This window comes from Dryobates pubescens, chromosome 4 (assembly GCF_014839835.1).
Source record: "Dryobates pubescens isolate bDryPub1 chromosome 4, bDryPub1.pri, whole genome shotgun sequence".
NCBI classification, from domain to species: domain Eukaryota; kingdom Metazoa; phylum Chordata; class Aves; order Piciformes; family Picidae; genus Dryobates; species Dryobates pubescens.
In genome coordinates, this window is record NC_071615.1 from 1,980,659 (window position 1) to 2,008,572 (window position 27,914).

The 27,914-nt window shown below is 61.2% G+C and overlaps 2 protein-coding genes across 4 annotated transcripts in view; one reads left to right on the forward strand and one right to left on the reverse strand.

Moving 5' to 3' along the window:
* Positions 1-11,374, forward strand: SREBF1 (sterol regulatory element binding transcription factor 1). Its single transcript, XM_054180283.1, has 19 exons — positions 1-256; positions 3,708-4,091; positions 4,245-4,408; positions 4,484-4,624; positions 4,704-4,922; positions 5,006-5,120; positions 5,216-5,427; positions 5,904-6,108; positions 6,629-6,813; positions 6,949-7,210; positions 7,591-7,757; positions 7,846-8,014; positions 8,095-8,203; positions 8,280-8,389; positions 8,489-8,621; positions 9,287-9,449; positions 9,714-9,899; positions 9,979-10,090; positions 10,290-11,374. The coding sequence occupies exons 1-19, from the start codon at positions 151-153 to the stop codon at positions 10,511-10,513; spliced, it is 3,366 nt and encodes a 1,121-aa protein (XP_054036258.1). The 5' UTR covers positions 1-150; the 3' UTR covers positions 10,514-11,374.
* A 2,827-nt stretch (positions 11,375-14,201) lies between these two features.
* The window catches only part of RAI1 (retinoic acid induced 1), an 82,271-nt gene continuing 68,558 nt past the window's right edge, over positions 14,202-27,914 (reverse strand). For all 3 annotated transcript variants that reach the window (XM_054180284.1, XM_054180285.1, XM_054180286.1), the window contains 4 exons: positions 17,138-22,745; positions 16,018-16,111; positions 15,651-15,700; positions 14,202-15,231 (listed from right to left, as the gene is read on the reverse strand). In XM_054180284.1, the coding sequence (XP_054036259.1) occupies positions 15,217-15,231; positions 15,651-15,700; positions 16,018-16,111; positions 17,138-22,729 (5,751 nt within the window). In that variant the 5' untranslated portion in view covers positions 22,730-22,745 and the 3' untranslated portion in view covers positions 14,202-15,216. The remainder of the gene's footprint in view (positions 15,232-15,650; positions 15,701-16,017; positions 16,112-17,137; positions 22,746-27,914) is intronic.

The window sequence follows — 27,914 nt, forward strand, 5'->3', positions numbered from 1 at the left end:
TGCCCGGTAGCAGGTCTGGGCACGGTTCGCGGGAGCAACTTGGCGGCTCGTCCCGTTCCTCCCTCTCCCCGGGCCAGCGCGGCCATGGCGGGCGGGCGGCCCCGCCGCTCCTAGAGTCGCCGCCGCAGCCCGCGACCTGCCGCCGCCGGGATGAGCACCCTCGGCTTCGACGATGCGGCCCTGGAGGGGCTGTCGCCGTCCCTCGGCCTCTCCGGGGCCAGCGACATCGACACGGCCCTGCTCAGCGACATCGACGGTGCGTCCCGACCCGGGCAGCGGCGAGTGGGGCCGGGAGGGGGACAAGCCTGGGCTCGGTGCACGGCCGGGACCGGGCTGGAGGGAAAACTGGGGCTCGGTGCATGGCCGGGGGGCTGGGCTCGGTGCAGTACTGAGGCTGGGTGCATGGCTGGGACCGGGCCGGAGATTAAACCAGGGCTCGATGCATGTCCGGGGGGCTGTGCTCGGTGCAATACCGGAGCTCGGTGCACGGCTGGTCCAGGCTCGGTGCACGGCCGGGCATAGGGAGACCAGGCTCGGTGCATGGCCGTGGAACCGGGGACCGTGATATGACCGGGGGGAGCGGGTTAGGTGCATAACCGGGACTAGGTGCGTGGCCGGAGAAGCGGGCTCGATGCCGGGCTTGGTGCGGTGGGGGGAACCCACCGAGCTGCAGGAGCGCGGGTCGGTTAATGGGCGGCTGGTTCCGTTACCGGGGGCTGGTCCATGTCAGGGAGCTAGCGGGGGAGCAGAGTCCCGGGGGGTAGTGGGGTGCAGGTCACCAGGGCCCTCGGGCTGGAGTTGCCGGTGCTGGAAGAGCCCCGACGGGCTCCCCCAACACCCCCACCCCCCTTCTTCAGCATGGTGTCACCTCTAGTCCCGCCCCCTCCGTGACATCACCGCCGGGGTTACTCCCGGTCATTCCCTCCAGGACGCCTGGATTCCCTGAGCCATCCAACCGGGATGGGGTGAAGAGGCGGGGGGAGGCTCCTACAGCGGCCCTTGGGGCTGAACGGAGCATCCCTGCGGCTGAGACCCATCAGCACCCACCGAGCTGGGGTGTCCGTGGGATGGAGGTGGTGCTCAGAGGGCCCTTTCCCAAGGGGACCTATTCCCCAGCGCCAAGGGTACCTGTTCCCAAGGAGACCCAGTCCCCAGTACCAAGGGAACTTGCTCCCCAAGAGCACCCACTCCTCACCACCCTGGCACCGAGGTCTTGCTGATGCCAGGTGCAGTCTTACCATGGCTTTAGCCAAAACCTGGGTTTGCTAGCCCTTGGCCAGCCCCAGTGCCCGGTCTGGCTGCATGTTCCACCGGCTCTGCCAGTCTGTGCCATCCGATGCAGACCAGCAGAGCTGGTGGGGCATGTGGTGAGGCAGGCACTGAGCCCTCGATGCCTGCTCTATAGTGGGGGAGCTTGCTTCTGGAGGTGGCATCCCAGGGCTGGAGCCTCATCCCAGTGGGAGTCAAGGTGGATCATCACAAATCCAGGTGCCACCTGCCTCCTCTGGCAAGGTTTTGGTGTGAGGCTGTGCCACCTTGGGGTTTCACTATGCCCTTTTGCATCATGGCCATCACAGCCACCTGTACCCCATGGCTCCCCCCACCCTGTTTGCCACTGGTTCCTGGGTGGCTGTGGATTGTCCCTGTGCCCGTTCTGGGTTGACTATGAGATCTGCATCCAGGGGTGTGGGTGCCCTGTGCCCACCAGGACCTGCAGCTGTGTGGCTTTGCTGCACAGACTCCCAGAGGGCTGAAGCAGCGGGGTGGGGGAAACTGCGGCACCACTGGGTGCCATGCTCATGGCATGGGTGGCAGCAGGTGCCACAGCATAGAATTATCTGGTGGGTGGGCTGGGAGAGGCGTCCCCGCTCCTGAGGATAGGTCACAACCCCTCTCTCTACCCCCAAACTTGCCCCTGGATCACAGAGGAGCCTTGGGGGGAGAGGTCTCCTGAGCAGGTGGTGTTGAGACTGAGGGGTCCCCCCAGAAGGGAGCCCACGCGTGCGGGCAGAGATGCCAAGAGCAGGCTGTCTTCCGGCGGGCACACGGGGCTGCGCGTGGGGTCCTTGCAGGGCATCTCCGGGCACCGGCGAGAAGCTTCACGTGGGGCTGGCTGGACGTGGGGGGCGAAGCGGGGAAGGGGTTAACGGTGGCTGGCCCCAAGTAACCGGTGGCCTGGCAGGTTACGGCGGGGTGCCCGCGAGTAACCCTCTGCCGGGCTCACCTTGGCGCGGCTGCGGGGCTGGCTGGGGGCGGAGGGCGGCGATTGGCGGAGTCACATCACCCCATCGCCAGCTCCGCTCCAGCCCTGGCACCGGCAGCGTTGGGGAGGGCTGCGGGCTGCTGGGGAGGAGGCCAGAACGTGGCTTTAAAACATCCTGCTGCTCCCGCACGGCCGCTGTGGGGCTAAGCGAGGCCCACAGCCTGCTCCTGGGACCCCCGCGGTGCCCACCGGCATGGAGTGCCCTTGCGAAGGTAGCCCCTTCCTCGCCGTCTTCCTCCTCCTCCTCGCTTGGCAGGCTCCCTGTTGAGCTGAGTATTGCACCCCCGTGGTCGGTGTCTAGGGGCTGTGCACCTCGGGGGGGGGGTGTCCCAGGGGTGGGAAGCCTGGAGGTACTGCAGTGGGGACCCCCGAGGTCTGTGCACTTGGGGGTACCACAGCAGGGACATCCACGGTCCATGTGCCTGGGGGTTCTGCAGGCACCCTGGGATGTGCGCACCCTGGAGGTACCACTAAGGGGGTACCCTGGCATCTGGGCACTCCAGGGGCACTATGGTAGGGGCATCTAGGGGTTTGTGCACCCCCAGATCTCTGTGCCTAGGGGTACAGTGGTGGGGGCATCCTGGGGTCTGTGCACCCTGGGGGTGCTGTGATGGGGGTACCCCAGGGTCTGTGCACTCCAGGAGGACTGGTGGGGGGGAATCCCGGGGTCTGTACACCCTGGGGGTGCTGTGGGGTACCCCAGGGTCTGTGCACTCCAGGAGGACTGGTGGGGGAGAATCCTGGGGTCTGTGTTCCTGGGGGTACCACAGTGGGGACATCCAAGGTCTGTGTGCCTGGAGGTACCACCACAGGGACATCTTGGGGTGATCTGGTGGGAGTGTCTCAGAACACCTCAGTGTGGGTGTTGACCATGTTTGTGGGGACATACCCCAGGCACCCAAGTCCCACTGAGTGGGGCAGACCCCCTACCCCCACCCTGAGTTAATTTAACCCTGCGCTTGCCCAGCTGCCCTCCTGAGAGGGGTGCTGTGGGTAGGCACGCCTGGCATGGGGGTCTGGTGTGCCACCTCTCTGTCCCGGTCCCATCATCCCCTCCCAGTAATACTGTGGGGGGCTTTGGGGCTTCCAGTACAGGATAAATAAACTAGCTGGCACAGGGTCCTCTCTGCCTCCCTCCACCTCAGAACCAGGCTCAGATCTACTCTGTCACCCCCTAGAAACCTCCAGCGGCTGGTGGCCAGGTCCTGGCACCAACATTGTGAGCCCCCTGCCTCAGTTTCCCCACTGGCAGGGTGGCTAGGAGGGCACAGCAGATTCCTGGGCTCTTAGGGAATTTTGCCCCTGGTTTATGGAGAGATCCATCCCCAGCTGTGGGCTGGGCAGCGTGGGGACAACCTGGGGACCCCTAGAGCTTTGAGGGGGTCCCTTAGGAAGTGCCTGTCTGGGTCAGCCACTGATGGCATGGGGGGGGTCTGTTTTGCAGACATGCTCCAGCTGATCAACACACCTGACAATGACTTCCCGGGACTCTTCGACTCACCCTTCGGTGCCCCTGACACCGCCATGCCCCCGGGGCTGCCCCCGGCTCCAGGCACCCTTGGCACCTACCTGGGGCCCAACAAACCTCCCCCTGCTGCCCCCACCAGCAGCGTCTACCCAGGGCCCCCCGGGATGGCGACCTTCACCCCGCAGCCCCCCGCCCCGCTCCTGCCAGCGCCGGCCCCGGGTGTGAAGGAGGAGCCTGTGGCCGTACCCAGCAGCCAGCCCCAGCCTGGCATTGTGCTGGCCCCCAGCTTCGTCCCTGCCTCTCCCAACCAGTTCAACTCCCAGCCCCTGGGGGGCTTCCAGAACCAGCACAGCTTCTCTGGTGAGGATCTGGGGATGTGGGGAGGGTTAGGGGTCCCCGGCTGGGGGCTTGTGGTGAGGGGCTCTTGCTGGAGTGGGAGGGATGCATCCCCGTGGGGTGGGGGTGCCCAGGGTGGGATTGTTGTGGTAATGCTGTGCTCTGCTCCATGCCCAGCTGTGCAGCCTGGGGGTGCAGGGCAGACCGTGCCCAGTCCCCTGCCCACTTCACAGCCAGCCCAGCCTGTGGCACTGCCTGGCCCAGTGCAGAGTGTGGCACCCCAGCAGCTCCTGGCCTCCGCTGCCCCGCAACCCATCTCACCCCAGATCCAGCCGGTGCCGGTAAGCCCAGAGCCAGGTGTGGGTGAAGGGATTCTGTTGCCCACCAGCCCCACTGACTCCTCCCCTGTCCCCCAGGTCTTGCTGCAGCCCCACTTCATCAAGGCTGACTCCCTGCTGCTGACAGCTGTCAAGACAGACGCTGGCAGTGCCAAGAGCTCCAGCATCGCCTCCTTGGCCACCACCACCAGCAGCTCTGCCACCCCGCTGCAGGTGCCGGTAAGGTCCCGCAGCCGGGGAGCCCTGGGGTGAGAGAATGCTTGGGGACCCCCATCAACACCACCCTGCACCCCCACAGGCCCTGGTGAGCGGAGGAACCATCCTGGCCACGGTGCCACTGGTGGTGGACGCCGAGAAGCTGCCCATCAACCGGCTGGCACCCAGCGGGAAGCCGGCGCTGGTGCAGAGCCGGGGCGAGAAGCGCACGGCACACAACGCCATCGAGAAGCGCTACCGCTCCTCCATCAACGACAAGATCGTGGAGCTCAAGGACCTCGTGGTGGGCACCGAGGCCAAGGTGGGAGCCTGGGTGAGATGGGACCAGGGCTGGGCAAGGGGGTGCTGTGCCCGGGGTCTAAGCCGTCCCCTGTCCGCCGGCAGCTCAACAAGTCTGCGGTGCTGCGGAAGGCCATCGAGTACATCCGCTTCCTGCAGCAGAGCAACCAGAAGCTGAAGCAGGAGAACCTTGCTCTGAAGAAGGCTGTGCAGAAGAACCGTGAGTGGAAGGGCAGGTCCTGGGGAGGCCTCGGCCTTGGCGCCTCAGCTGCCGTACCCCTGCCGGCGCTTCTCAACCGGCTCTACTCCCCGCAGAGTCCCTGAAGGACCTGGTGGCCTCCTGCAGCAGTGGGGCCAAGGCAGAGGCCCCCATGGAGGTGGTGAAGGCAGAGGTGATGGAGATGCTGACCCCGCCGCCCTCGGACGTGGGGTCGCCGTCCCACAGCAGCCTGCTCTCGCTCAGCGGCACCAGCAGCAACAGCAGCAGCGACTCGGAGCCTGACAGCCCCCTCTGCGAGCATGACAAGGTGTGGGGGGCTCTGGGGAGGAATCCCACCACCCTGAGTGGGCAGCAGGTCTGCTGCATCACACTGGGGGTACCAAGGACAAAGTGTGCCCAATGCTGGCATGGGAAAAGGAGCTGAAAGTTCTGGTCTTGCTCTCTGAGGCTGCTCCTCACCCAGTTTGGGGCTGCAGAGAGGCATTCTGGAGTGCACTGGGCTGCTGCACCCGTGCACTGTGCCCCAAAATGTGCTCTGTGCCACATGCCTGTACCCTGCATTTCATGCCATGTACCCCACCACTGTGCCCCACGCCCTATTGGGAGTGCCTGTGTCCAATGCTCATAACCAGGACCATGCCCTGTACCCCATACCTGAACCCCATAACCGTGCCCTATTCCCTGTAGCCCCTGTCCCATGCCTGTGCCCCATGCCATGCCCTATATCACATACCCATGCCCCATGTCCATGCCCTGGGGCTCACGGCAGCTCTCCCTGTGCAGGTGAAGCAGGAGCAGCCTCCACCCTCGCCCAGCAGCCAGGGCATGCTGGACCGCTCCCGCATGGCCCTCTGCGCCTTCGTCTTCCTCTGCCTCTCCTTCAACCCCCTGGCCTCCCTCCTTCGGGGCTCCAGTGCCCCAGCCCCTGTGGGAAACCCAGGCACCAGTGGCCCCAGCAGGAGCATCATGGCTCAGTCTGGCACCGTGGGTAAGCCCTGGCGTGGGGTGGGGGTTCTTGAGGTGGCAGATGTTGGGATGGGGGCTGTCAGTCTGGTGGTTATTGGGGTTGGCACAAAGAGGAGGCCACTGGGATGAGGGCTGTTGGGATGGGTGTGGGGCAGTGGCTGTCAAGGTGGGCATGAGGCTGTTGGGGTGGAGGCTGTTGGGGTGGGCATGGGCTGGAGGCTGGTGAGGTGGAGACCATCAGGGTGAATGCTGTTGGGGTGGATATGGGTTGAAGCTGTTGGGATGGAGGCTGTTTTGGTGGTTGTAGTGGACATGGGGTGAAGGCTATCAGGAGAGATGTCACAGGGTAGGTCAGATGGGAGATGATTGGGGTGGAGGATGCTGAAGTGGACGTGGGACTGAGGCTGTTGGGTGGAGGTTGTTGGGATGGACACCACTGGAGTGGAGGCTTCTGGGGTGGGCATGAAGTGAAGGCTGCTGGGGTGGAGAGCATGGGGTGGGCACAGTGTGGGGTGGTGCTGACTTCCCCACTCCCCACACAGAGGAGCCATGGGGGTGGTCGCAGTGGCTGTGGCCCACGCTGGCCTTCTGGGCGCTGAACACGGCGCTGGTGCTGGGGGCGGTGGTGAGGCTCTTCGTCTTCGGGGAGCCCGTCACCCGCCCCCACTCCGAGCCCTCTGTGCTCTTCTGGCGGCACCGGCGGCAGGCTGACCTCGACCTGGACCGGGTGAGCCCTGCCCCTTGCCACACCCTTGAGCGAGAGGGTCTCTTAAGGTCCTTTCCAAGCCAAACCGTCCTGTGATTTCCCCGCACTGGTCCCACCCCTGCTGCTGTGCCCTCTGACTCCTTTCTCCATTGCCAGGGGGACTTCGCCCAGGGTGCCCAGCACCTGCGGACGGCGCTGGGGGCACTGGGCCGCCCTCTGCCCGCCTCCCACGGGGACCTGGCCTGCAGCCTGCTGTGGACCCTGCTGCGGCACCTGCTGCAGCGCCTCTGGGTGGTTCGCTGGCTGGCTGCCCGCGCCGGGAGGCTGCGCCCCGACCCCCCGCCCCCCGCCCACGTCTGGCAGAGTGCCCGCGATGCTGCCATGGCCTACCACCGTCTGCACCAGCTGCACCTCGCAGGTATGGCCCCACGCTATGGGGGGCTGAGGGGATGGGACCCCTGTGCCCTGCGTTGTCCCTGGGACACCATCTCCATCCCTGAGTTTCCCGTGTCAGTTCCTGAGCCCCCCACATCCTTCCTTGAGCACCCCATCACTGTGCCTGAGGCCACTGTCCCCGTGCTCATCTCTGAGACCTCCATACCCCTCCTGAAGACCTCCATCCCTGAGCCCCCCTCTCCATCCTCGAGACCCCATTCCTGTCCCTGAACCCCTTGTCCCCATCCCTGAGCTCCCTGTCTCCATCCTTGTCACTTAGCCTTACATCCTCATCCCTGAGTCCCCATCTCCATTCCCGAGCCTCTCATGCCTTTCCCTGAGTCCCTGTCCCCATCTCCGCAGGGAAGCAGGCAGGGGGGCACCTGCTGGCCATCAACCTGGCACTGAGCGCCGTCAACTTGGCCGAGTGTGCCGGCGACGCCGTCTCCGTGGCTGCCCTGGCTGAGATCTACGTGGCAGCTGCCCTGCGGGTCAAGGCCAGCCTGCACCGCTGCTTCCACTTCTTGGCTGTGAGTGTGGAGCAGCCCCCTCCACCCTGGGGCAGAGGGGCTCTCCTGTGCCCCTGAATGCTTCTTTGACTCCCCACTCTCCCTACAGCGCCCCTTCCTCTGCAGTGCCCGGCGTGTGGCTCTGTCCCACGGTGGGGCTGTGCCCCCGGCCATGCAGTGGCTTTGCCACCCCTTGGGCCACCGCTTCTTTGTCGACGGAGACTGGGCCGTCAAGGGCGTCCCAAGGGAGACCATCTACAGCTCTGCTGGCAACCCAGGTACCCCACCACCCCTGGCACCCCTGAGCCCTCCGTGTCAGGGTGGGGATGTACCTGCTCACCACCCCTTTGTGCCACAGTGGACCCTCTGGCGCAGGTCACCCAGCTCTTCCGTGAGCACCTTCTGGAGAAGGCCTTGTGCTGCGTGGCCATGCCCGAGCCTGGCCGCCCCGCTGCCCAGAGTGAGGGGTAAGTGCCAGGGTGGGCATCCTGCTCCCTCCACCCACCATGGGGCCAGCCCCACTCATGGCCCCTCTCCTGGCAGGCGCTTCTCCAGTGCTCTGGAGTACCTCCAGCTCCTCAATGGATGCTCCAACGTCAGCGGCACGGCCGGCCCCACACCCTGCATCAGCTCTGGCTTGGCTGCTGTCACAGGTGAGGCTGGAATGTCTTCCCTCCCCGTGGGGATGCTTCATAGAAGGAGGCCAGAGGGCTAGTGGACACCCCACTCTCGTGTCCCTTCTCACCTTGCAGGCACCGACCCCGTGTCCAAGTGGTGGGCATCCATCATTGGCACAGTGATTCACTGGCTGCAGGGTGACGAGGAAGGGGCTGAGCGCCTCTACCCACTGGTGGAGACCATGCCCCGGGCACTGCAGAGCTCTGAGTGAGTGCTGGGGGGCACTGGGGAGAGGAGGGTGGCAACTCATCACATACCTTCCCTCCTTTTTGGGCTGGCAGAGCCCTTAGAATCAGAGGATTGTTTTGGTTGAAAAAAAACTTTATTGAGTCCCACCATGAACCCAAGGTCATCATGTCCCTCAGCACCACATCTGCACAGCTTTTAAAGCCCTGCAGGGATGGGGAGCCTACCACTAACCTGGGCAGCCTGCTCCAGGGCTTGACAGCCCTTTGGGGGAAAAAATTATTCCTCATGTCCAACCTAAACCTCCCCTGGCACAACTTGAAGCCTTTTCCTCTTGTCCTATTGCTTGTTCCTTGGGAGAAGAGACCAACCCTCACCTGCCTCCAAGATCCTTTCAGGGAGCGTTAGAGAGCCAGAAGGTCTCCTCTCAGCCTCCTTTTCTCCAGGCTAAACACTCCCAGGTCCCTCAGCTGCTCCTCACCAGCCCTGTTCTCCAGATCCTTCACCAGCACCGTGCCCTGGTCCTGCTGGCCACACTATTCCTGATACAAACCAGGACACTGCTGGCCTGCTTGACCATGTTACTAACACTGCGAGCAGCGTGGCCATACCACCCAGTGTCCCCAGAGTGGGACAACATCCGTGCCTGGTGAGGGCTCCGCAGTGACCATGTCCCCACCTTGCAGCAAGCCCCTGCCCCGCGCTGCCTTGCACTCCTTCCAAGCCATCCGAGCCATGCTGAGCAAGCAGGACGGGAGCCAGGCCAGCCTGAGCCACTGTGAGAAGGCCAGCGCCTGCCTGCGGGAGAGCCTGGAGCTGGGCAGCCCCCCCAGGGGCACCATCGACAAGGTGAGTCAGGCTGGGGCCGAGGTGGTTGCCCAGCCTGGGTGGAGCGGGAGGGCCGAGCCCTGGCGGGAGGTGCCCCCGGCCCTCGCGGGGGTGCATTGTAGTTGCATTGCATGTGTCAGACTGGGAGTGCAATGCCCCTGCCGTGCAGCCCGGCGGGGGTCCCGCGCAGCCACGCCTGCCCGCAGGGACCTCCTTGTCCGCCCCGTGCCGTCGTGTCCGTCCGTCCGTCCGTCCCCCACACTCACCCGGCTCCCCTTGCCCCAGGCGGTCCAGTTCTTGCTGTGTGACCTGCTCCTGGTCACCCGCACCAACCTGTGGCAGCAGCAGATGACAGTCAGCCAGCAGCGCAGCTGCCTCTACCAGGCCTCTGCCGTGGAGCTCCGCGGCTTCCAGCAGGACCTCAGCAGCCTCCGGCGCCTGGCGCAGACCCTCCGCCCTGCCATGCACCGGGTGAGCCCCCAGCGCCTCATCCCACCGTGTCCCCTTGTCCCCGGCACACTGCTGTGCTCACCGTGCTCCCCTTCTTCAGGTGTTCCTGCACGAAGCCACTGCCAGGCTCATGGCCCGGGCCAGCCCCACACGTACCCACCAGCTGCTGGACCGCAGCCTGCGGAGGAGAGGGGTGCAGGGAAGCAAAACAGGTGGGACACAGGGTGGGACGCTGCTCCCCACCTGCAGCACTCCAGGAGTGCTTGGCAGCGGGGCACAGCGGGTTCCTGCCTATGCTTGGGTGGTGGCACCTGCTCTGGGGTGGGTGAAGAGCCATGGCACCCAAGGGAGGGTTGGTGGCTTCCAGTGGTAGGTACCCTTGAGGCTGACACCCGCTCTCCCTCCTCGCAGCTGGTGAGCCGGAGAGCCACCCCACGCCACGGGAGAATGCTGAAGCTCTGCTCCTGGCCTGCTGCTACCTCCCACCCAGCTTCCTCTCGGGACCAGGCCAGCGCGTGGGCATGCTGGCTGAGGCTGCCCGCACCCTGGAGCGGCTGGGCGACAAACGGACGCTGCACGACTGCCAGCAGATGATCATCAACCTGGCCAGTGGCACCACTGTCACGTCAGGCTGACCCGGGGCGCGCTGGCAGCCCCACTGCTTGCCCACCTTGGCGCTCGGGGGTGGCTGGGGGTGACGAGAACGTGCCTGCCTCAGTTTCCCCTCAGGGTGGAAGGCCCTTCAGCAGGATGGTGTGAGGGAGCAGGTTTTAAGGTGAGGGGGTGGGTGAGTGAGGAGGGGCAGGGTGATGCCCAGTGCCACTGGTGATGCCCACGGAGGCTCCCAGCATGGGACAGCCACGTGTGGGGCACCCTGAATGGGCTTGGCCACCCCATGGCTCTGTCCCTGTGCCCAGCCCATTTCGGTGCTGGGACGTGGGGACCTCTAGTGACACTGTCACAGTATTGCATGGCACTGGGACGCTTCAGCAGCCTGCCCCCAGTGCCATCCAGTACCAGTGCCCCCGCAATCCTTCAGCACAGGGTAGGGGGCGGGGCATCCTCATCCTCCTCTCCTGGTTGTCCCTGCTCTATCCCCTCCCCCTGCTCCCGCGGGTCTTGCATGGGAGGCTCAGCTTTGCCCCCATTGTGGGGTTTGACCCCGTGGTGGCAGCTAAGGACCCTCTTCCCAACCATGCCCATGGGGTGCAAGAGGACTCCAACCCCAGCCTACCCTGCCCCCACCCCCAGTTCTGACCAGTGTCCCCAGTTAGGAGCTGTCCTCACCCCCAGGCATGGCTGGTCCTGAGCTTTTTTGGAGAAGGGATGGCAGAGGGGCATGGGATTCTGAGGGGGCTGGTGGGTACCCCTGTCCCCTTGCTTCACCCTGACTTGTACATAGCCCCTCCCCCAGCCCCCCCCTTGCGTTTTTAAACGGTATTTTCATAGCTGGAGAGTTTTGTACAGACTATTAAAGCTGATTATTTATACTGGTGTGTGCTGGCCTTGGGAACGAGGTGGGGGGGGCGGGGCACAAAGAGCCTGGCTGCACCTAGGGCCAAAGGACCCACCCTCCCTGAACACCCTTTACATAAGGAAAAGCTTTTTCACTGTGAGGGTGACAGAACACTGGAGCAGGCTGCCCAGAGAGGTTGTGGAGTCTCCTCTAGTGACATTCAAAACCTGCCTGGACGCATTCCTGTGTGACCTACTCCAGGTGATCCTGCTCTGGCAGTGGGGGTTGGATGATCTTGCAAGGTCCCTTCCAACCCCTAGCATCCTGTGATGCTATAATTTGGTTGGGCAACTCCAACTTTGGGTCCTAGCTTGCTTCATGGGCTGGGGCATGGAGACAGAGAACCCCCCCACCCCCCACCCCAAGCAGGATCACCTATACAGGCAGGTTTTGAGTATCTCCAGAGAGGAGACTCCACAACCTGCCCTGGGCTCCAGTGTTCTGTCACCCTCACAGTGAAAAAAATTGTCCTCCTGTTTACATGGAACTTCCTATGCCTCAACTTCCACTCTTCCTTGTGGGAAGAGGTTGCTATGACACAAGGGTGGCAGAGGTGGGGACTGGGGACACCAGTGGCAGGGATGCAGAAGCCCAAACACCCCTTCCTCACCTGGGTGGTGTTGCTTCCCTGCTCCAAACCCCCAGCCCCACTCTGCAGCATCCCCTCCAGCAAAGTGAGAGGGGATCTCATCCATGTCTATCAATATCAGAGGGGTGTCAAGTGGAGGGGGCCAAGCTCTTTTTGGTGGTGCAGAGGAATCAGACAAGGAACAGCAGGTACAAGCTTGAACGCAGATTTCACCTCCACCTGAGGAGAAACTTTACAGTGAGGGCGATGGAGCCCTGGAGCAGGCTGCCCAGAGAGGCTGTGGAGTCTCCTCTGGAGACTTTCAAAACCCTCCTGGGTGCATTCCTGTGTGGACCACCCTGGGTGATCCTGATTTGGTGGTGGGGGCAGGGGTGTTGGACTGGATGATCTCTGGAGCACCCTTCCAACCTCTACTGTAGCGTGGCACCGATCCTGTGAAAACCCTGGGCGGCACCTGAAGACGCAGGGGCAGGCAGGAGCTGGCACCCCCCCCACACCCCCACCCTCCCCACAACAAACCAACCCAAAACCCCCTCTAAGAAGGGAGGAAAAGAGAGGGCAGGAGGGGGGGCACCACGTACTTCCAAAACAATCGTTGTATCTTTATTGACGCTCTGAATGCAATGACCTGTTTTTAACTCTTAAGGAAAATAAACATCTTTTAGAAACAGCCTTGTTACACACAATCTTCAGTGTGAAGCAATATACTAATAAGAACACTAGTCTTAACATTTACAGTCTTCATATATATTATATATATGTATATGTATACATATATATACACTATATAATGAGGCAATATATAATACACACGGGGTGGGGGTGGGGGTGGGGGGGGTGTTACCATTTTACAGTCATATGTACAAGATGTCACTAAAAATAGCCAGATTTCAGGCAATGCTGCCAAGGACACCAGGAGTTTTATTGTTTGTGTGGGTTTATTTTTCTTTTAAATTAATTATTTTTATTATTCTGCCTCTTCTTTCTTTTTTTTTTTTCCTCTTTTTTTCCCCATATTTTCTCTTCCCCCCCCCCTTTTTTCACCCCCTCTCCTTTTGCTTTTTTTTTTCCTCCTTTTTTCCTCCTCTTTTCCTTTTTTAAGCTCCTTTCCCCCCTCTTTTTTTTCCCTTTCTCCCCCTTTCCCCCCCCCCCTTCCTCCCCCCCTTTTCCCCCATTTTTTTCCCTGTTATTTTTTATGATGTGTTATTGTTTGTTTGTTTCTTTTCACTCCTGTGTCCAAGGCAAGCTGCTGAAACAACATTTTGTGGCCAGCAAACCTGGAGGGTGAGGGCTGGGTGAGACAGAGGGGGATGTGACAACTGATAAGGGACACCAGACAGTGACTCCGTGGGGACAGGGATGGATGGGAGCAGCTCTGTGCCCCCCAACTTTGTGGGATGCCTCCCACAGGTGGCTGGAGTTTTGGGATGGGATTTGGGGTTGATTCACCCTGGGTTGGTGATTTGCTACGTGTGCTAGGGGGGTGTGTGTGTGCGCAGACTGGGGAGTCATGTGGGGCACCCTCTAGGGACATGGTATGTGTGGGGGTGATCCCAGTGCTGGGCAGCTCCCCAGCTCCACCAAGGTGGCCAGGAAAATTGAGGGAGCTGAGCAAACCTGGCACCCAGGGCAGCAAGGGGTGAGAGGGGAACAAGTGCCTCCTCCTACTCCAGCAAGAACCCTGCTGCTGGCTGGAAGTAATTTCTGGGCTCCTGTCACCCTCTTGCACCAGGCTAAATCCCTGGGGTTCAACACCCAGAGCTTGGGGTTTGCACCCAGAGCCATGGGGTTCAGCACCCAGAGCTTTGGGATTCAGCACTGAGTCTGGGATTCAGCACAAGCCCAGGGAGTGAAACCCCTCCCCAGCAAAAGCTGCAGAGGATGTGCTGATAATGCTGAGCAGAGGGAGGAGGGTGGGTTTGTAGAGTGTCCCAGAGAGCAGGAGGCTCCATGGCGTGGGAGGGGGGTGGGTGCAAGAGGCCGAGGTTTGGAGGACGGAGCAGGGATGGGGCAGTCCAGTGAGCACCCACCAGCCCAGCCAAGCACTCCAGGATGGGCAGGGTGGAGACAGACAGGCGATGGCAGAAGGAAAGGGAAGATGCAGAGTGGTGTTTCAAACAGCAGGCCCAGTTTTGGCTTTTTTCTTTTTTTTTTTCCTCCTTTTTTTCCTTTTTCTGATTTTTTTCTTCTTTTTTTTTTTCTTTTCTTTTTTTTTTTTTCCTCTATCTTTTCTCTGCCACAGGTATATACAGACAGACACCGTGAGGTTTGCTGAAGGCAACATCTCAGATCAGATCAGTGTGAGATGTGGAGAGCCAGGACCCGCAGCGGGTCTGGCAGCCCCACTGTAAGACAACATTGCTGGACCCCTCCCTTTTACACGGCCCCTCCCTCCCCCCTCCCCCCCTGTGCAGCCATCGAGGGCCGAGGGATCCCATTCCATCCCTCTCTGCCAGGCCAGGTTTTACTAGGGGCCCAGCAGGAAGGAAAACCCAGCACTGGCTCTCCCTAGAGGATCCTGTTCCACCTTTCCCATACAGCCAGGCTGGGTTTTACTGGGAACCTGGCAGGGGGAAAACTCTGGCACTGGCTCTATCCGAGCAATCCCACTCCATCTCTTCTCTACTGCTAGGCTGAGTTTTACCAGGGCCTGGCAGGAAGGAAAACCCAGTGCTGGCTCTTCCCGGTGAATCCTGTTCCATGTCTTCCATAAGGCCAGGTCGAGTTTTGCCAGGATCTGGCATGAGGGAAAACCCAGCAATGGCTCAGCCTGGAGGATCCCATTCCACCTCTCCTGTACGTCCAGGCCAGGTTTTGCCAGGGTCCCAGCAGGAGGGAGAACCTGGCACTGGCTCTGCCTTTGAGGGGATCCCATTCAGTCTCTCCCATACAGCCACGCTGTTTTTTCTCTGGAGTCTGGCAGAGGGAAAACCTGGCACTGGCACTGTCTGGAGGATTCTCTTCCATCTCTCCCAAGCAGCCAAACCAGGTTTTGCTGGGGTCTGGCAGGATGGAAAACCTGGCACTGGCTTGATTTGCCCATGTTTTGCTGGGGTTTGGCAGGAGGGAAAACCTGGCGCTGGCTCTGCCCGCCCAGAATGGGCTCGGGATGGGAGGCACGGGGGGCAGCGCTGTGCCCACCTGCAGCAGGGCAGCTCCTGGTACAGCCCAGGCCGGCCCCACTCTTCTCCCAGGGTGCTGCCTCTTCCACCGGTCCCTCGCTGGTGGCAGGGCTACACTGGCTGCCTCTGTGGGGAGAAGGGGGGTGTCAGTCCAGAGGTCTTGCTGGGATGGGGGGGTACCCTGGCTCCAGTTCCCAAGCTGGTGGGCATGTCCCCGGGATACCCTCTCTGCCCACCCACAAATAATCAGTTGTCCACCCGGCACATTTAGTCAGGGTTCAGTTATTGCCTCACGCCTCGTCAGCACTCAGGGAAGAGAAATAAAACCCCATAGCCCAGCTTGGGGGGATCCCACCCTTGGCACCCACTTGCCTGGAAGGCTCCTGGGTGACCTGGTATCCCCCAGGGATGCGATGCCCCATACCACATGGGGCTGAGTGCCTGGGGTGGCTGTACTGCAGAGCAGGGTGTCCCCAGTGTGGTCCAGAGGCAGGTCCCCAGAGGGCTGCAGAGTGCTGGGGACTGAGGGGGGGCTCTGGGCTTACCTTATGTTTGGGACATTTCAGAGAGAAGCTCTCTTCGGTTAATAAGCAACCTGCAAGGAGAGAACGATGTGTCAGAGGAGTCCCTGTGCTCTGTGATGGCTGTCCCCAAGCGTGGGGACACAGCATCCTCTTCTTGCCACCATCCAGGTCAGCCACAGCATTTGCATGGAGGGTTCAGCTGAGGACAGCCAAAATCAGGACACCAGCAGGCACTGCCAGTGCAGAGGGCATCACCATCCTGGCCAGGCAGAGAGCTGTGAGCCCACCCTCCTCTTGGGCAAGTTTGGGCATTGCAGAGTGACCAGCCCCACAGCCAGCTGGGTGGCAGGGTGCCAGGGGTGCCCACGTCCCATGCTCCCACGCTCACCTGTGTCGACGGCACACGCGTAGTGGTAGGTGTGGGGACAGCCCTTCTGGCAGCAGCCCACGGTGGCTCCCGCTTGCTGGCAGCTTGAGCACTTCTTTAAAACACACCCAGGAATTCAGAGCAAGGATGGAGAGATGCAGAGAGACAGAGAGACTCCATCAGAGCCCAGCACAGGAGCAAAGCACCCTGACAATCCCAGCTGGTAAGGCAGCATGCTGGTGTCCCTGCACCTCTGCAGCCCACCAGGCAGCATCCTTCCTCCTGTGCTGGTGCACTGTGGATGATGCAGTGCCAGTTGCTTGGCCATCTGCGGCCACGTGCAAGGTTTCTGCCCACCATCCTGTTCCCCTCGATGGCACCGAGCCCACCACCATTCTCCACAGGGCAGAAGGTGCAGAGGTGAAAGGACATGGCCTGAGCCATGCCATGGCTCAGTGGTGGAGGACTGTGGTATTTGCCATTTCTTGCCTTGTCCCCATGGGTGCAGCAAGGGTGGGAGCAGCACCCAGTCCTGTGGCATGGGTAGGGAAAGGGCAGCAGCCTCCTGACAGCCATTAATGCCTGGAAGTACAGCCAGGCCCAAACCTAGTACCAGGGGGCTTACTGGCAGCTCTCTGCCCCACCTTTTCGGGGATGGTTTGTCCCCTCCCTCTCACCAGCACAAAAACCTCATCTCCCTGTGGCACTCTCCCAGCAGCATCCTCCCTGCAGCAGGGCAGTACCCTCCCTCCAGCTCCCCTTCCCCTGTGGTTCATCACTGTGGTATCAGGCCATGCTGTGCCCATCTTTCATCTCACATTCTCCCAGTGATATGTCTGGGCTGAGGGCTGCAAACCAGCAGGAGCAGCATCCTCATGGCCCCAGGATGGGCTCAAAGCATAACAAAGTCATTAACACTTCTATGCCTAAAAGAGATTTGAGGCACTACCAGAGACATGGCAGCACCAAACTTGCAGGAAGCCAGCAGGGTTCAAGGTGCTTCAGCACCCACCTGGCTCTCCCAGGGCAACTTATCAGAGCCAACCCTATTAAGTTTCATCCCAGCTGGAGGCACAGCCAGGGGAACGCACTTTGGCCGCAGGGTGCCCGCAGGATGCCGTGCAGGCAGCCGAGCTCTTACCAGGTCAGCAGCCGCCCTGACGGCCTCCTGCAGCCCGTAGAGCTTCCCTGCCACCAGGAAAACCCCCGCGGTCCATACGGCACAGGCCTCGTGCAGCCAGTGCTCCTGCGTGTCTCCCGCCAGCTCCTGCGGCGGGGACTCAGTCTTGTGACATTCGTGCCGCCGGGGCTTTTCGGCCGCCTCCTCGCCCTCTGTCCTCTCGTCACAGCAGTAGCAGCTCTGCAGCCTACGGAACATGCCCCGCGGGCTGGAACGCAACGCGCTCTGCTTGGCCACCTCGGCGGCACCCTCTGGCCGAGCTGCCTTGCTGCCGGCGCCGCAGCTGCCCTCTGTCCCTCGTGGCGCCCGCTCAGCCGCGGCGGGCGGCACTACGTCCTCGCCCGGCCCCTCTGCCCGTGCTTTCTCCTTCATCCGCGACTTCTTCTTGGGCAGATAGTCCTCAGGGTAGTAGGGCCCGCAGAGGTCCCCCAGGTCCTTGTAGTTGGCAGGGTTGCGGCACAGGCAGCAGACCAGGCAGGCAGCGCTCAGTGCCTTTGACACCACCGGCCCCATATGCATGGTGGACGAGGCAGGTAGGGCTGCCCGTGGTCGCGGTGCTGGCCCGGATGGTCCCCGTTGCAGCCGGGCCTCGTCGCCGGGCGAGTTGATGATGGTGCAGGTGGTGGTGAACTCGCCGCGCCGCTCCACGTGGACGTAGGGGGCAAAGGGGGGTGCCCGGCTGTCCGCCCTCAGCCGCTTGCAGGAGATATACTTCAGCCGGATCTCAGGCTCGGCAGGGTGCAGCAGTGGGGCCTGCTGGGGCTGCCGCCGCCGCTTGCCGCGACTCTTGCACCGCGCCGGCACTGCCTTGGCCTTGCCGTGGGCCAGACGCTTACGCTGCCGCTTGGAGTAGCCATTGTAGTTGGAGTGGTTGGCCCGTGGCTTCGGTCCCCGTGCTGGCCCACCAGTGGAGCGGTTCTCAGGAGGACCCTCGCCTCCTCCAGTCTCTTTGTCCTCACTCTTTGGTTTCTTGCCCTCCCGTGGTGCTTCTTCCCCACCACCCGGACCGGCCGCACGCTCCCGGGACAACAGCATTGGTGTGGGGCCCATGGGGGCCTTTGCCACACCTAATGCCGCTGCTTTGCCCTTGCGGTTCCTCTTCTTGGGTCCCAGGAGCCCCAGGCTCTTGGCCGTCATGGCAGAGCTGGGCTGGGTGCCCAGGGCGGGTGCGCAGGCCTCAGCCTGGCAGCTGTCGGCAGAGAGTTTCTTCCCGCTGCCCAGCTTCCCCTTCGGCGCTCGGCCGTTGGGGTTTCGGCAGAGCTGATCAGCTGCTGGCATGGGGGGCACCTTCTGAGCCATCGCTGGCTTAGACAGCCTTGTGTCACCCACCGCCAGAGCCACCCCACTGTGCTTCACTGCCCGCTCCCTCTCTGCTCCTACCGGGTTCAGGGAGGTGCTGTAGGCAGCAACCGTGGCCACTGCTGCGGTGGCTGATGGTTTGCAGGCGAACTTCTTCAGGTTGGGGGAGGTGATCTTCTGGACGATGGCCTCCAGCTTGAGGCCACGGCCCTTGCGGGGAGGCAGCACTTTGGTCTTGGTGGCCTCCTGGAAAGCTGCCCGGGAGGTGATCTTGATGCAGACATCGGGAGCCTCTTTTGGTTGGGGGGGTTTTGGGACAGCTTCACCAGAGCTCTTAGGGGGCAGCTTGGCTTTCACCTTCTTGGTGACAGGCATCTTCTTGAAGAGGCTGGGAGGTGCCTCAGGCTTCTCCTCCTTCACGCTGCCGCTGTTGCTCCGCAGGACCAGGTTCCTCTTCTTGGCAGGGATGGGGGAGATGAAGGTGGATTTCCTCTTCAGTGAGTGCAGAGACCGCTCGGACACTTTGCCCCCCATGCCTGGCCCTGCTTTGGGCAGCTTCATCCGGGCACCCACCTTGCCCTCCTTGTGGGGGCTACCTGGGGCTGCCAACTTGAAGGTGGGTGCCAGGTGGTTGTTGGAGATGAGCTTTTTGGGTGCCTTGCAGTTCTTCAGCCGGACATCAGCTGCCCGCTTGCCCCTCCGCCTCTTGGTGTAGAAAACCTCTTGTGTCTTTGTCCGGGAGCGCAGGATCATTGACCGCTGGTCCCTGTCCCCCACCTCCATTGCATCCCCCTCTGCTGGCATTGGCCCAGAGACCTCCTCTGCCACCACCAAGCTGGGCACCAGGAGGGTGGCATCGCTGGCATTTTGGACCATTTTGGGGCCTGGCCGGCTGCTGCGCTTCCTGGCTCTGAAACCAACTCTCTGCTTCACACCACAAGCAGGCTTCTTCCCCAGCTTCTCCTGGTGCATGGGGGCCTTCAGCCCCTCCAGCGGGGCAGGGGTGCGGGGCTCAGCGAGGGCAGCGAAGGAGCGGGTGCACATGCGAGCGGGCAGCCCCTCGGCTGGGAACCGTGGCGTCTGGCTGTGGGAGTTCTTGCTGGATATCTCCCCTTGGCCATCTGGCCCGAGGCAGGTACTGGCCACACTGCCAGGTGCTGAGAGGTCGTCGAAGGGGCTTGGCACAGCACTGCCAGGGCCATCTCCCTCTGGCAGCCGGCAGTGGACCCTCTTGTTGCGGAGGCTTTTGCCCCGTGAGACGGGCTCCGTCTTCCCCGGAGTGTTTTCAGGGGTGAGCTGCTGCTTCGCCGCAATCGACGGGGTGGATTCGGCACTGGCCACCTCTGGGTGGGACGTCTCCCCTCCACCGCTCTCCTCCTCGGGCTGGATGTGGGGCAGGGAGGACTTGAACCAGCTCTTGACCTTGGTCTCCGTGCCCACGGTAGGGCCCAGCAGGATGACAGACTCGTCAGAGAGGCGTGGGGTCGGGGCTGAGCTCTCCTTCTCCACCGTGCTGACGGTCTCCTCGGCAGACACAGGCACCTCACTGGAGGACAGCACTGCAGGCATCTCCGGGGGCTTGGGCGATGAGGCATCGAACGTCACCGACTTCTGCTCCGATCCAGCCAGCTCACAGAGCGAGGAGTACTCCTCTGCCTCCAGGTCTGATTCCTTCAGCTCTGGTGAGGAGATGATGGGGATCTCGCTGAAGTCCCCAGTCGAGCAGCAGTGCCGGGTGTCCTGCAGCCACCGCTCACTGTCTGCCTTTGTTGCTTCATCATAGGTCAGCGTCTCCTCTTCCTCCTCTATCGCCTGCTGGCTGAAGTCTTGGGCTGGCTCGCTCTTGGCTGGCTGCTCGCCGTCACACAGATCCAAGCCGCAGGCATTTTTTTTCTCCTTGCAGGAGCCCAATTTGCTAGGGAACAAGCCCTTGGGGAGCTCGGTGGCTTGCAGATCCTTCCATCGCAGGCACTCCTCGCCCAGGCTCTCCTCCGGCCACTCAAAGTGCTCCATGGTGTTCTCAGACCCCACCGAGTTGGCTGTGGTGTTTGAGTAGCAGCTGTAGTTGGTGGCTCCTGCACTTGATGTTGATGCTGGGATGCTGGGCTTGGAGTTGAAGGCCAGTGAGGCTGTGTCCTTCAGTGCATCCTTGGTCTCAGTGTCTGCAAACTCCACCTGAGGACCCTCGAAAACCTCCTCGCCAAAGTCTTTCCCTGTGCTGGCCCCTGAAGCCTTATCCAGCTTGAGGGGTTCAGTGAGGGTGCTGGAGTCACCCTGGCTGGGCCAGGTGCCCTTTACCATGGAATCCAAGCAGGGTCTGTGATTCTCCAGCTGGAAGGGGGACTTGGTGGCCTCCTTGCTCAGCATGGGCGAGTTGGCCCAGGCTTTGTCTGCCTTCTCATTGATGGCATCCTGCAGGACAATGATCTCGGAAGCCAGCTCCTCCTGGGACAGGGCACTGAGGAGCAGCCGGGGACAGTCCGGTTCGTTGGTCACATACTTGGTAAAGGTCTCCAGGGGCAGGCTGGCGTGGATGCTCTGGAAGGAGTCATCTGATTTGGTGGACATGTCATCCGGGGAGGTCACGGAGCAGGTGGACACTGACTCAGGCTTTGCCTTGGAGTTGCTATTGACACGGGCAGGGCTGCGGTTCTGGTTGCAGTACAGGAAACTCCGCTCCAGCTGATCCTCTGACCCGCTCAGGTAGTCGGCATCCTGCGTCTCGGCGTGCACGGACTGAGGCGTGCTCAGTGGGTCAGACAGGGGTGTCCCCACCTGCTCTGCTGAGTAGGTGCTGCTCTCAGGGCTGCAGTGTTGCCCCTTGAGCTGCTCAGGGGTCCTTGCTGGAGTCTTGATTCCCTTTTTCTGGGGCACAGCAGCTTTGGAAAGCAGCAGCTGCTGGACAGTGTTGGAGATGTTCTCCACCTGGGAGGTCAGTGCTGTTAGGCTCTGCAAGCTCAGGTCTGAGAGCAGATTTTCAGGCAGCTTCTCCTTCTGCAAGGTTTTGCAGTTCCCAGATTGAGCATCAGGGCTTGAGCCATCAGTGGGAGAAGGGTTCAGCAGTGGCATGAAATGGCTGTGGTCGGTGATGCCGGCTGGGAACGTGCCAGTGCTCAGCGGCTGCTGGCTGTACTGGAAGTTCTCCAGGTTGGGCATCAAAGGGGAAGGAGTGGAGCTGTAGGATGGGGACCTGCCAACAGAGCGAGCTGGCGAGTGGCTAGCACTGGGGCTGAAGGTCTGGTAGTACTGCTCCGGTGTCCGGACAGGTGGTGCCTCGCCCTGGCAGTAGGTCTGGCCTGGCTGGTTGTAATGTTGGTATTTGGCCATGTTTTGGTAGTGGAGGGTCTCTGGAGTGTGATGCCGCCCTTGCAAGGGCTGCGGGGGCTGTGGGGGCTGCGGGGGCTGCGGGGGCTGCGGGGGTGGGGGCGGCTGTGGGGGCTGCGGTGGGGGCTGCGGGGGCTGTTCGTAGCCGATGCGGTTGGGCTGGTAGCCGTGCAGGTTGGGCACACGGGGGCCAGGCGCCAGGCTGGCAGCACTACCCAGGGGCCGCTCCAGCGGCGGTTGCCCCGAGGGTGCTGTACAGCTCTTGTAGGAGTGTGCTGGCTGGCTGCCCCCTGGCACTGAAGAGTAGGTAGAGGAGGCAGGGAAGGACTGTGAGTGCTGCCCGAAGTGGGGGCTCTGTGAGAAGGGCATGGGTGAGGAGACGTCGTTTGGCAGCTTCTGCCGCTGCAGCTTGGGGTAGGGGAGCGCGGGTGGCTGCTGCTGCTGCTGCTGCTGCTGCTGCTGAAAATGAGTCCGGAAGGGCAAGGAGGCAGCTGCTGGCTCGTGGTAGGGCCGCCCGCCTGCCAGCGCCGCCGTCTTCTTCATCAGGTTGTCTTCATACTTGGCCACACCACCGGGCAGTGCCTGCGGTTGGCCGCCCCAGGCCTGCAAGCTCTCGTCCCCCGAATAGCGAGCAGGGTAAGGGCTGTTCTCCTGCACGGTGTAACTGGAAAAGGCTGGCCTGCCTTGCAGCTGCTGCCCTGCTAATTGCTTGTTCCCCCGGTGGTATTTCTCCACGGTGCTGTTCTCGTAGCCCGCGTATGGCAGTTGCTGCTGACTGTAGTACTCCTTCGCCACCAGCCTCTGCCGCTCGCAGTTCGGCCCTGCCTGACTTTGATGCCTGTAATTCTCCAGGCGTGATGTGTCTTGTGAAGCCGGCTGGTAGCTCTGCTGGTTGCCATGGAAACCACACCTTTCTCGAAAGGACTGCATGGCGCGGGCTCGTTATCTGCGAAGAGAGAGAGGCGAGAATTCAAATGAAGCACGGCCACCAGGGCGGGCCGGGGAGCGCAGCCGCGCAGGGAGAAGGGCACACGGTGTGTGCCATGGCGGGGGCTGCGCCGCCTGGTCTGCCCTGGCATTGCCCTGCAGGGGCTGCATCGCCTCGTGGCCACCACAGCACCCGGCACTGCATTGCCTCGCCTCACCCCGCATCTCATCGCACTGCGTCGCATCGCATCACCTGCTATCCCTTCATGCTCCCTGCCATGTCATTTCCCTGCATCACCTGGCATTGCATTGCCCTGCATCACATCACCTTCCTTTGCACCATCCTGCACCGCATCCTCTTGCATGGCATTGCCTCGCACCACCCAGCGGCACATCGCTTTGCGTCGCGTCACCCAGCGGCACCTTGACTCACCCTGCATCACGTCACCTTGCAGGTCATCTTCTTGCATCTTGTTGCCTTGCATTGCATTGCCCTGCATCACATCACCTTGCTTTGCATCATCCTACATTGCATTGTCTCACGCTGCATCACCTTGTCTCACCCAGCAGTGCATCACTTTGCATCTCATCACCTCACATCACCCTGGCATCACATTGCCTTGCATTTCATCTCTCTGCACCGTGTCACCTTTCATTGCATTGCCCTGCATTGAACTGCCCTGCATCACATCACCTTGCCTTGCCTTGCATTCCCTGCATTCCATTGCCTCCCATCTCTCTGCATCAGCCAGCAGTGCATGACTTTGTATTTTTCTGCCTCACATGCCTGCATTGCATTGCCTTGCAGTTCATCTGCCTCCATTGTGCTCCCTCACACCACATTTGCCTTGCAGTTCATCTCCCTGCATCACAACACCTTGCATTGCATCACCCTGCACTGCATTATCTTGCACTGCCCTGCATCACCTTGCATCACCCAGCAGTGCATCACTTTGGCATCCCCTCACCCAGCATCACCTCGAATTGCCCTTCATGACATGATCTTGCACTTCATTGCCTTGCATCATGTTGCCTTGCACTGCATTGCACTGCCTTCCATTGCATCACCTCACATCACCCTGCATCACCCAGCACTGCACTGCTTTGCATCACCTCATGCTGCCCTGCATTGCATTGTCTTGCATTGCACCACCCTGCATCACATCGCCCTGCAGCATGTCCCATCCCATCATCTCACACTGCACCACTCTGCCTTGCCCTAGATCTCAGCAGCTGGCTTTGCATCACCTCCCATTGCTCTGCACCGTGCTGTGTCGCCCCACATCACGCTGCCTGCATCACCTCACCTTCCACTGCCCTGCATCCTCCTCTATCACATCTTCCTGCATTGCCTCACTCTGGTGCCCAAGTGCAGGGAGATGGTTGGGGTGCTCCCTGCCTGTGGTGTGCCCAGTCAGCCCTCCTTGCCCTTCTGCTGGGAGCCTTCCCCATCCCTGCTGCCCATCCCATCTTTGCAGGGCTCACAAACCACCTTTCTGCCTCCCCCATGGAGCACCGTGACCCTCTGCACCATGCTGGAGTTCCCCAGCCCTGGTGCTCTGAATTTCACACATTTGCTTCCCCTTGCCTCTGTAAATCACTCTCCCCCCCTTCTCCTCACATGCCCTCCCCAGGGATGCTGGGATCCTGCGAGCCCCTCCGAACACCCTGCTTATCACCACTCTTTTTAATTATTGGGCTAATTACTGGAAGCAGCAGCGTGGAGGGCCAGAACCGCAGGCTCCACTGCAAAGAAAAAAATGAAAAAATCATTTCAACTTGCTGGCTCTGCCTGGCTCTGCCTGCTGCTGCCTCCCACAGCCCCCCTGGCCCCAGCAGATCCCCCTGCCCCGGTGCGATGCCATCTGGAAGCTGTCTGCTCCCGCCAGCAGCCATCTATTAGCCAACCCCCTTGCCAGCATCGTCATCACACCTCCCCATTTCCCAGCCCTGCTTGCAGAGAAGCACCTGGGTCACCAGTTTGATCTCAGAGGCAGGTGAGTAGCTTGTAGGGAGCTAATGAAGGCCACAGCGGGGGGCACATCCTGCCCATCCCCAGTACCAGTGGGTTGGAAGCACAGGGGGAAAGACCTGCTTGGTTCAGCACCACCTTCAGATTTGGGAGCCTAGGTTAAGGTAGATTCAAGAGTCTGCAGCTCCCTGGGTACTACTTTGGTACTGCCCCCTAAGCCAGAGCTGTGGCAGTGACCCTTGTGCTGCCCCCCCCTGCCTTCATTAAGGGGGTGAGTACAACGAGGTGGTTGCACTGCCAATACTAATGGAGGCAAACCCAGCCCTGCACCCCACAGCACAGCTGTGTATGTGTCTTCCTCCATGTATTTCTCTGCCACCCTCAAGCCACCACCACAACACGCCAACAGCACATGGCCCAGAACAGTCTCTTTGTCCATGGCTCTGCCACAGCCACACAAACCACACTGCTGAGCTGATCAGTCCCAGCCTGGCCCTGTTTTCTCCCAGTGCCCTGTGGATACTGGTAACATCTCAGCAGCTTTTTGGGGTCTATGCACACATGGGGGGTTATTTAGTCAGATTTCCACAACCACCAGTGGCTTAGGGATGCACCAATCACATGGTGCCCTCCAGAGCCATGCACAGTGCCACCCACACCAGCCCATCACCCTGTCCCCCATAACACCACCCTCCCCCTATTTCGGATGCTTGCTGTGCCACTCCCCCATGCTGCAGCTGCACTTTGCAGGCTGTGTGGATGCAGTTAAAGCCTAGAACTAGGGGGGAAGATGGATCAGTTAAAAATGCTGTAAGGCTTGTGTGGAAGTGCCAACCACACTGTGGGCTCAGTGTTGCCCTGTCCTATGCCAGGGCTGCCAGAACAAAGGCAGCACAATCAAAGCCAGGCCCCTGGGGCAGCCCTGAGCACAGCAAGACAATTCAAGGGAGAAAAGGGCTTCTCATGTGAATTCAGGTTTGAAAAATGAAATTGGCTTGAGAAGACCCTGGGCTGGTGTTTTTAAGGGGACCTTCCCCCCCCTTTTCTCTTTTATTATTAATTATCATTATTATTTAATCATTGTTAATGTCCCAAACAGCTGTGACAATGCCAGGCTGAGAGAAAGTGCCCAGTGTGAGGGGACACGGGTCACTCCCCAGCGTGAAGAGGTGGGGAGCACAGAGGGGTGTGCATGGATTTGAGTAGGAAGAAGCACTCACACAGGGTCAAGTTATGGCCATTCCTGTAGGCTAATCCATGTCCTAGTGCCTGGTAAGGCCTGGGGAACTCATCCTGCACCCCTGGGTTTCTTCCTACAGGACCTGAATGAGACCCACCTGGCAGGAGACGCATCTGGGGGCTGCCCACTGCTTCCCCATCCAAGATCAGCCAAAGTCCTGAGCCAACAAGCCACTGCCCCATCGCCTTTTGGCCACCCAAGCTGTGAGGGGGTGGGGAGTGTGTGTGTGTGTGTGACATGCTGCTATTTAAGCCTGGGTGGGGTCAAACTCATCACCAGCATCACCTGGGCCTGTGGGCAAAGCCAGAGGCGAGCTCTGCCCTTGGCTGTGCCGCAGCTTTGCCGGGGAAGGGCCAGAACAGATGTTGCTGCCTGATGTAGGCTGTTTCCGAGCAAATGCTTTAATGGCATCAAATCAAACTGTCGACAGCAGCAAGGTTATGACCCTTCCCGGGAGGGGGAGGTGGCTGCGGCCACGTCCCGGGGGCCCTGCAATGCTCTCTCCCCCTGCCACGTCCCTGCCAGACGTGCTCTCCCAGCCCTGAAGAAGTTTCCAGCCCTGCTCCTGCTGTGTCTGCGATGGGAATTGATAAGAGGCTGTCTGCACATGCTTCAGCCAGATGCCTGCCCTTGGTGGCTGCGTAAAGCCATGGTGGCTACAGCCAGGGCTTGTGGAGAGAGTCCCTGGGGAAGTGACCCTCAGGGCATCTGTCAGAGGAGGTAGGGACTTGGGGCCATCATGGCGCCCAGAGGCAGCAAGACTCTGTCCTGGCAGTGCAATGAGCCATGCTTGCCTCTGGCTCTGGCCAATCCAGGACACTCCATTCCCAGTCCCTGGAGATGCACAGCCAGCCCAGCCAGCCACACAGCTCCAAGCACAGCTGTGGTGCCACCCATGGGAGACACCCAAGGACCTGCTGCGTCTCCCAGTACCTCTGCATGCCTGGCACTGTGTTGTGGTGCACAGGGCCATACTGCAACACCCAGCGTTGACATGGGGCTGGTATGGGGCATAGATGTGTTGCCCAGGGCTGATGTGGTGCCTAGGGCTGATGCAGTGCTGGGGGGTGATGCTGGGAGCTGAGCTGAGCCGGCTCAACCCCACCACTGCAGACGCCTGCTCACACGGTGGCTCACAGCCTGCCTGCTGCTCAGGAGGATTTGTGCTGCGTGGCTGGGTTTGGTGTTATTTTCCTCCCCCTGATCCTTCCTTTCTTGCCTTCTCCTCTTTCCTCTTGGCTGACAGAGACATGGAAGGGCTGGATTCAGAGTCCTCTGAAGGCAATCCAGGACTTTCCTTAGCAGGGACCCCTCGGTAAGCTCCCAAGACTCCCCAGTGCTTCAGCCCTGGGGGGGCGGCGGTTATCCCTCAGCCTCCCTGAACCCCAGCCTTGCTTCCCAGCTGCTGCTGCTCCTCCCGTGGGGCCTGATCCTGCTGCTCCTCCGGCTGCTCCTTTGCTGCTGCGCCAGCAACAAGGACTCAACGCCTAAAAATAGCAGCGTGCCCTCGCAGGGGGATGCTTCACCATCACAGCAGGGCTGGCACCGCGCACCCCTTGCCCTCCACCCTGAAACCTCTGCGCCAAATCCCCTCCCAGCCCAGGGGTGCAGCCCCACGTGGCGAGGCGGCATCAGAGAGGGGAACAAAAGGGTAGGACCCCCTCCTCGAGGCTCTCAGGGGAACAAACGCCTATCAAGCAGCGTCAGCCCCGGATTTGTTTAATTGTGAGCTGGTGGAGTTTAAAGAAACCCTTCCTGGCCGGCTGCCACACCGCAAACTGCGCCGGAGAATTTGATTATTGAGGGAAGAGAGAAAAGGGAGGGGAAAGGCAGCGGGGTCGAGATGTGTGGGGCAGCCCAGGAAGATGGGAATGAGAAGAACGGGGGGGCTGGAGAGACAGAGACACCCCCCTGGCAGTGTAGAAGGACCCAGAGGCTTGCCCTGGGCAGGGTTAAACGCTGCAGGCGGTTGTGGA

Excerpts from the sequence above, each read along its gene's own strand:
- SREBF1 (XM_054180283.1), top strand. The coding sequence starts at position 151 with ATGAGCACCCTCGGCTTCGACGATGCGGCCCTGGAGGGGCTGTCGCCG. Across the intron at positions 7,758-7,845 it reads GCTGCTTCCACTTCTTGGCT|CGCCCCTTCCTCTGCAGTGC; the intron begins GTGAGTGTGGAG and ends CTCTCCCTACAG. Across the intron at positions 10,091-10,289 it reads GGTGCAGGGAAGCAAAACAG|CTGGTGAGCCGGAGAGCCAC; the intron begins GTGGGACACAGG and ends CCCTCCTCGCAG.